General features: G+C 41.1%; 2 protein-coding genes across 2 annotated transcripts; both read right to left on the bottom strand.

The window, feature by feature from the left end:
• Positions 1–577: 577 nt before the first annotated feature.
• AZG2 (Xanthine/uracil permease family protein) lies at positions 578–2,568 on the bottom strand. Its single transcript, XM_028264124.2, has one exon. The coding sequence runs from the start codon at positions 2,533–2,535 to the stop codon at positions 868–870; it is 1,668 nt and encodes a 555-aa protein (XP_028119925.2). The 5' UTR covers positions 2,536–2,568; the 3' UTR covers positions 578–867.
• Positions 2,569–5,970: 3,402 nt separating this feature from the next.
• On the bottom strand, positions 5,971–6,938 carry LOC114285593 (xyloglucan endotransglucosylase protein 1-like). Its single transcript, XM_082909156.1, has one exon. It carries the CDS (start codon positions 6,628–6,630, stop codon positions 5,986–5,988), a length of 645 nt encoding a protein of 214 aa, XP_082765282.1. The 5' UTR covers positions 6,631–6,938; the 3' UTR covers positions 5,971–5,985.
• Between the last annotated feature and the right edge of the window lie 980 nt (positions 6,939–7,918).

Raw genomic sequence — 7,918 nt, 5'->3', positions numbered from 1 at the left:
CAAAATCTGGGCAGCAACTATTTGTTTCAAAACACACCCAACCTGTTACAAACATGCCCATCACATCCCAAAACTCAAATACAAAAAATGAAAGGACGAAAATGAAACATTTACAACAATAGACATCTACGGAACCGAGTCTGGAATACAATAACCAATGGAGGGAAAACTGGGATCGCTATACTTTTTTTTTAATTGTATAATCCTTGCTTCTATGGGCGAGAAAATGCTTTTATTTTGTGTTGAGTCGAATTTGCTCCCTTTTTTTTTTCGTTGTAGTTACGAGAGCTACTAAAAAGGGAAGCACTTAGTACAGTCAAGAGGAACAATATGCATAAAAAGTCAAAAAAATTATTTAAAATGGTAAATTTTCAAACGGACCTTAATTGAATACCAGTGCATGAAACAAGATTAATGAGTAATTTTTATTTTTTAATTCTTATACAAGCTCAAAATCAAGTTGCTTGAAAAATTGAAGAGGTATTTTAAAAAAAATGCTAGTAATGAACACAAAAATAAACTACAGAATAAAACAAAGAGAATCAAATGTACACACAAGATGAGACTCCGCGAGAAAGAGAAGAATAGAGCAACAAATTTATAATTCATCCATTCACCAGTCATACATGCACAAACGGCCTTGAAAAGCTGCAACACTATAATAAGTGCTATGTGATACATTCCTAAAACTCATTTTCAATCCCCCGCGTGCCTGCCTGTAGCCAAAACAACTACTAAGGAGAAGGTCACTTTCCACTTCTCATGGTAGCTTGTGCATCTATCTATCTACTGCCATTGCATCTCATCAAAACAAACAAAAACAAAAACAAAACAAAAACAAACAAACAAAACAGCTAGCTTAATCAATCAAATGATTTCAACCATCTCCGGACCAGCTGTTGTTGCTGACACTTGATTCTGTTCCTGGACAACCACTCTCTTCATCTTCATCAACCCATTCATCCAACCCACACTGTAATCATACAACCCTAGAGCAATGTAGATCCCAATGCCCCCCACGATGCCGTTGGATATGGAGTAAGTCAGTGGCATGAGAAGCATGGTAACAAAACCAGGCACTGCCTCCTTCATATTGTTCCAGTCTATATCCTTCACCACCTTCATCATCATCACCCCAACCATGACCAGTGATGGACCTATCGCCCATGGCGGCACACTTGACAACAATGGTATGAAAAACAATGATCCAAAGAAATACGCCCCCACAACCACCGCCGTCAGTCCTGTCCGGCCACCTTCCCTTATTCCTGCCGACGACTCTATGTAGGTTGAGATTGGCGAAACTCCGAGCACAGCCCCCACCACCGTTGTTCCGGCATCCACCATGTAGGCCAAGTACTCCCCTTCAATGCGTCCTCCTCCTCCTCCTTGCTCGTCATCATTTACAAACCCTCCAACTTCTGCCATGGTGTACAATGTCCCTGTGGTGGCTAGCACATCTACATAAAGCAAGGTCACCAGGGCCACCCAAACCTCAGTCCTGTTGAACTGACTGAAGCTAATAGCCCCTGCAGTGGATTTTATTTTGTGGAAGTCCACGACCTTTTTGAAGTAGTTGTAGTTTGAGTCACCAAGTGGGGTGATGGGAAAACATGTCACTTCTGTGCCCCTAAACCATGAGATTAATGTCACAAACAGAATACCATATATCATGCTTCCCTTAATCTCCTTCATTAGCCCAAAAGACATGATTAGGAAGCCCACCGAGCCAAGCCAGAACCTCGGGCTGCGCATTTTTCCCCCTGTGCACTCCCCGGTGACTGGATTCGTACGGGTGCAAGCCGAGATGGTCACCAGTGTGGCCAGATCGGAGCCCACAAGGCCCATACCTTGGTGGGCTTGTAAGCCCACAAAGGCAATGAAAAGCCCAATGCCAGCTGCGCAAGCCAACCGTACAGGCTTAGGAATGAGCCGAGCAAGCCTGGCCCGAAGCCCGAAAGCAGCTATGAGAAGAAAGGCACAGCCTTCAGCCAATACGACTGCCAGGGCAGTTTGATATGACATTGACCCACCAGAACCATGAAAGCCCACTAAATTATAAGCTAGGTAAGCGTTTGGGCCCATACCTGGGGCAAGAGCCAGGGGAAGGTTAGCGAAAATGCCCATAGCAAAGGAGCCGATCATAGATGACAAAGCAGTGGCCACAATAAGATCAGCCTTGACCTTGGAGAGGCAGTTCTGGTAGCCAGCGTTAGGTTTGAACATGCAGTCTGGATCTGGAGTAGTAGCAGTCTGGTTGGCCGTGGCTGTGCAGTCCGAAACAGAGCAAGTAGCGCCCGAGTCAGCAAGGATGGTGGCGTTGACGGTGATTATGTATGCCATGGTAAGAAAAGTAGCGGTGCCGGCACGTAGTTCTTTAGTGAAACAGCTCTTCCTCTCCTCCAACTTGAAGTATTTGCCAACCTTGCTCTTTGACACTGCTTCATTTAGACCTTTCTCCATTTTTATCCATGAATTTCCTAGCCTTGTCAATAACCCACTTCCTATTCTTGCACAAAGCTCACCTCCTCCCATCTCTCTCTCTCTCTCTCTCTCTCTCTCTCGTATGCATATTTTATGAATGGTTTTGTTTCAGACTTTTATAAGACAATTGTGCGTCATGCGGAGCGGACTAACTGTTGAATATTTAGGTGTAACAAAACGAAAAGCAATTAATTTTTAGGAATGAGTTTCTTTTTGGTGTGAGAGATTGTCCAATGGAAAAAAAAAAAAAAAAAAATGCTAGAGGGTCCCAAATTTTTTACCAAATAAATGACCAAATGTCTCACATGGGCGTGGGGCCCACAAAATTGCGGACCCCACACCCATGTGAGACATTTGGTCATTTGTTTGGTAGAAAATTTAGTGTCCCTAGCATTTTTCAAAAAAAAAATGGGGAAATTGTACTTTAAGCCTCGTTTGACAAGTGACTTTTTTAGTCAAAAAGTCAACAATCCATACTAAAAAGTCAAAGATTTCATTTTCTCTCTACTTTTGCAATCTTTTCATAAAAAATCAAAAAGTCATCCCTTACATCACATTTTAGTCAAAAAGTCAAAAAATTACTAAAAAACTTGTTCCCAAACAAGACCTTAGTGTAAGTTTTTAAAAAAGACCTAACAAATTTTATCAATTTTAATAATGAAAGTTATAAATTTTCTATGAATTTATAAATATTTTATTAAAATATCACTAAATTATAAATTTTTCAGAAAATAGTGTGACAGTGTGTCACCGACTAAAAAAATCATAGATCTATTAAGCGTATAACTCATCTCTTAACAATCCAGCAATGTTGCAATATTTAATATAAATGATGAATAGTTCGAATCACTGAAATCAATTTCAAAATAAATTTCAAAATAAATTTATCAAATCTAAATACTCTCTCAAATTGAAATGAATAGGTAACAAACGGGTCAAACCCGTTACAAATGCATAATTTGATATCCAAAAAGGAAGTCTTGAAGGTACTCAGCGTTAAAAGAATTTCATGGAGCATTCGTTTGAAAGTCAAAACAATAAATGACTTTTCTGTAGCCAAATTAGTGTAACGAAAACAATCGAATATTAGGTGGCAAGTTATTCTTTCTGTAAAAATTGATGTATTATTGATTGATATATTGAATGTTACAATGATTCTTATATATAGAAGAGTAGGTAGTAGTAGGTGGAAGATGGAGTAGGTAAAGTGGAGGTGGTAGTGGTGTAGTGGGTTAGGTTTAGTGGAGTAGGTGAAGTGGAGGTGATAGTGGTGTAGTGGGTTAGGTTTAGTGGAGTAGGTGAGGTGATAGTGGTGTAGTGGGTGGATTTTAACAGCCCCGCAAACTCAAGGGGGATAGGAACTAACCAACTTGAGTTTGGAGAGAGTAACAAAACAAGAAAATACATAAAAATAAAAGAGGATAAGAGACACTGTATGGTCGTGTCAGACCATTGGTGAAGACACTGGATGGTGGTGTCATAACGTTGTAGAGGACACTGTATGGGGGTGCCATAACCATGTAGAGGACACTGTATGGTGGTGTCAGTTCACGGAGTCTTGCTGGACCCTTGTAGAAACTAACCGGAATCAATGTCGGGACAGTTTACAGAGTCTTGTCGGACCCATGAAGGAGCTAACCGGAATCAATGTCAGGACAGTTTACAGAGTCTTGTCGGACCCATAAAGGAGCTAACCGGAATCAATGTCGGGACAGTTTACAGAGTCTTGTCGAACCCTTAAAAAGTTGCACCCTCAAAAGGTGTGTCCAATCTTTCAAAAAGGCGTGCCATCAAAAAGCGTGCCCAATCCATAAAAAGGCGTGCCATCAAAAGGCGTGCCAGATATGATGGCGAGGCACGTGAGGGCCGGCTGGCGCGCCCGTTTGTCGTCTGGCGTCAAGTGGCGCGCGATACGCGTGGCTGCCTCTTCGTCAGGGTCTTTATAAACTGAGGCGGAGGCTGTGCTTGAGACAGAAGCGAAGACAAAAAAACCTGGGAAAAAATTTCTGAAAAACTCTTCATTTTCTGAGAGAGATATTCGTTTTCTGAGAGATTGCCTCTAAGAGCTGCAAATCTTGAAACACTCTGTAACCAACCCTTCCGAACATTATCAGTCTGAAATTGCTATTTCGCTGAAACACTCAGCAACCCAAAAAACATGGCCTCTTCTTCCCGTTCAGCTACCCAGAATAGGGCCTCTTCATCCCGTGGTCTACTCACTCTCTTTCCCGACCTCAATGAGTCAACAAGAGAGAGAATTGGTGCGGTGGCCAGTGAACCTCAACCAAACACCTCTGTGTTTGCTCCGTTGAACTTTCCGATGCGGTCGGTGGAGCAAAAAATGGCGGTGCAAACTGATATTGAGGCCAATCAGTATACTCTGAAGTCATGTGTGGAAACCATGACTGCGGTCACAAACTTGTCGCACCGGCTGCAGAGCAGGACAAATGAGGTGCAACAGTTAAACTCCCAGCTGGCTCTGCTCCAACGCATGTATAAGGATGCGCGAGCAGAGATAAGTGTGCTAAAGGCAGAAAATAAGGAGCTGAAGCGGAAGGCCACCGTGATGTTCCGATTTGGAGGGCCGCCATATGCTGCAGTGGAGGAGCAGGGAGTAGTGATCGTGCCCAGTGGAGTGGGAAACACGGAGGCAGCACCGGCAAGGACTGCCCAGGACGGTGGCAAGAAGAAAAGACCGACGGAATAGGCGAAGAAGTGAGGTCGGTGGGTGGCCGTCTGCAGAAAAGAAAACAAATCTTTTGGTGTTGTGTTTTGGTTTTTTGTTGTTGTTTTTTTTTTTTTTTGTGTGTGTAAAATTGTGATCGGGGTTGATCCCTAAGATGAATAAATTATGGTTTGGTGTGCAAAGCTATATGGTATGAATGGAATTTGAAAAAGATTAAAAATAATGTGAAAGAAAAATAAAGAAAGAAATAATAAAAATATATTTGAAATCAAAATGAAAGATGGGGAAATAAGGAAAGTGGTTTGGAGAAAATAAATAAAAATAATGGATTTTGAAATCAAACGGAGGAGAGAGAGGGGACAAGCCCATGTGAGGGAAAGAGGGGTTTAAAGAAAGTGAGGGAGTGAGTTGATTAAAAAAAAAAAAGGATTGTGGGTTTGAAAGTGGAAAGATGAGAGAGAGAGAGTGAATTTGTTTGCTTTAACAAGATGACAAACTTGGGCACAAGTCTCTGTGGCAGCATTGCATTTTTCTGCCTCCCTCTGATACTGGGAAGCTACCGTTCTTGCTTCTGCAAAGGTAATGTTCATATGGTGAGCATGCTCTTCATTCACTGTCTCCTGCAGTTTCATCTCCTCTGTCAACAGATCCACAAACTGCTTTTCCGTCTCCTCTTTGAGATCTGGGTCATCTCCTCCACAGTCTGTAACAGAAAGATTTGCCAAGCCAGGAGCAATCTTGAGAAGGGAGAGAGGAGGAGGACAATCACAAAGGCAAGGAATGCAAGAACCAGTACAGGTTTGGACATTGAAGCCCTAGTAGTATGCTGTGAATGGTGCTTTTGTACAGTCAGCTTTCACTGGCCCGCCTCTCGTGGCCCAGTCATCAGCATTCCAGAGGCTAGAGTAGATCTTCATGGGTTGGTTTTTAGGGAAAGGGACACCAATTGATTCACCATTCTTGAATACCCTTATGGGAGTGTTATCCACCAAGAAAATGATTTGCTGGGAGGTCCAGACAATGGAGTAGGTGTGAAAATTTCTGGTAGGGTCAAACCAGAGATAGAACTGTTGCTCTCTATTTCCTTTCCCTTGAGTGAACACATTAGTATGAACAATGTAAGGGTCACCACTAAGGTTTCCCAAAAACTCAAAGTCAATCTCATCATGTGTTGGCCCTTGAGAAGACAAGTAGTAGGCAATAACAGTGCCAGCAGAGTTGCCTGCAACAAGGTTGAGCTGCATATCAATTCTCCCAAACAGATACTCTTTCTTTGAGATAAATCCAGAGCCAGAGGTCTTGTCTAGAGACAGAGACAGAAGCTGACCTCCACTGAATATCTTTGCCCTTTGATCACCCCATGGTATGTCAAAGTCTTGGTAGAAGTTTCCACCATAGCTAACCATCAAAGAGCTCATCACTATTAGACTACCCAACAAGAGTTTAAATGGAAGGGCCATTTTAGAAGGTAAGAGAGATTTTTGAATTGAGTAAAGGTGGTTGGAGAGGAGGTATGTGTTGGAGGTTTCAATTGGTTGAGGTCTGGCGGGCGGTTAAGGCAAAGTTGCCGCCCGCCAGAAGGCGAAGAGCACCAAGAGCTTAACCTATAGCTCTGATACCATGTAAAAATTGATGTATTATTGATTGATATATTGAATGTTACAATGATTCCTATATATAGAAGAGTAGGTAGTAGTAGGTGGAAGATGGAGTAGGTAAAGTGGAGGTGGTAGTGGTGTAGTGGGTTAGGTTTAGTGGAGTAGGTGAAGTGGAGGTGATAATGGTGTAGTGGGTTAGGTTTAGTGGAGTAGGTGAGGTGATAGTGGTGTAGTGGGTGGATTTTAACACTTTGTGTTATTCAAAACAAAATCATAATGAGCTTCACTAGTAGCTCTAGACGAGGCTAAATATTCACAGCTTTTAAATTTAATACCTCTATTTGAATGGTGTTATCACTTTTTATAAATAGATTTTAGAGTAATGCACCAATAAATTTCAAATCAAAAATTTTTAAATTATTTAATTTTTTCTTTTATTTTATGCATTGATAAGTCTCATTTGAGTAATAATGATGTTTTTGTACATGGTGCTAGCACATGTTGTCTCAAATGTTATGGGTAAATTAAGGATTCGGTGATGTTGAAATTACGATTATGCCCAAAAAGCTTACTATAGTCTTTTTCTGTTTTCCCTCAATATCGATCAAATTGGAAGAAATGGAAAGATTATAGATGCCCGATGTTAATGGGTGTAGATTACTTTATTTGTTGTTTTTTTTATTTTAGCAACGTTCAACCTTATCTTTATGTTAATTTTCACTTTTGGTTCCCCCCAAACCCTAAAAGTACAAATCTTCAATTCTGTCAATACAACAATTAAGATCAAGAACTACATTATTCTGCCGTTGGGTTGACGTTATTGACGTATAATCAACATGTGTACACTCCTTATTGCATCGACGGCGGCAATTGTGTTATGGGACAATGGCGTCAAGTATATGTTTCGATGTTGTTATTTTACTTCTTGAATGACATAGTTATCTATTTTTACATGTAATGTTGGGTTGGTAATGTTATAGGTTCGCATCGTATTATTGTTGTATGTAAATGGTAATGTAAGTTTAGAGTACATTGGAATTTTGGTGGTGTGATCATTGTTTTGTTGTGGGTTCTGTAGGTATAGATGTCATTTGGCAAGTTAGTGTAACTTTGTATTGCCGAACAATGATTGTGTTGTGTAACGTAGTAG

This window comes from Camellia sinensis, chromosome 15 (assembly GCF_055761805.1).
Source record: "Camellia sinensis isolate YWXY chromosome 15, ASM5576180v1, whole genome shotgun sequence".
In the NCBI taxonomy this organism is placed as follows: Eukaryota; Viridiplantae; Streptophyta; class Magnoliopsida; order Ericales; family Theaceae; genus Camellia; species Camellia sinensis.
Note: the sequence above shows the minus strand (reverse complement) of the source record. Positions and strands in the feature narration are given on the sequence as shown.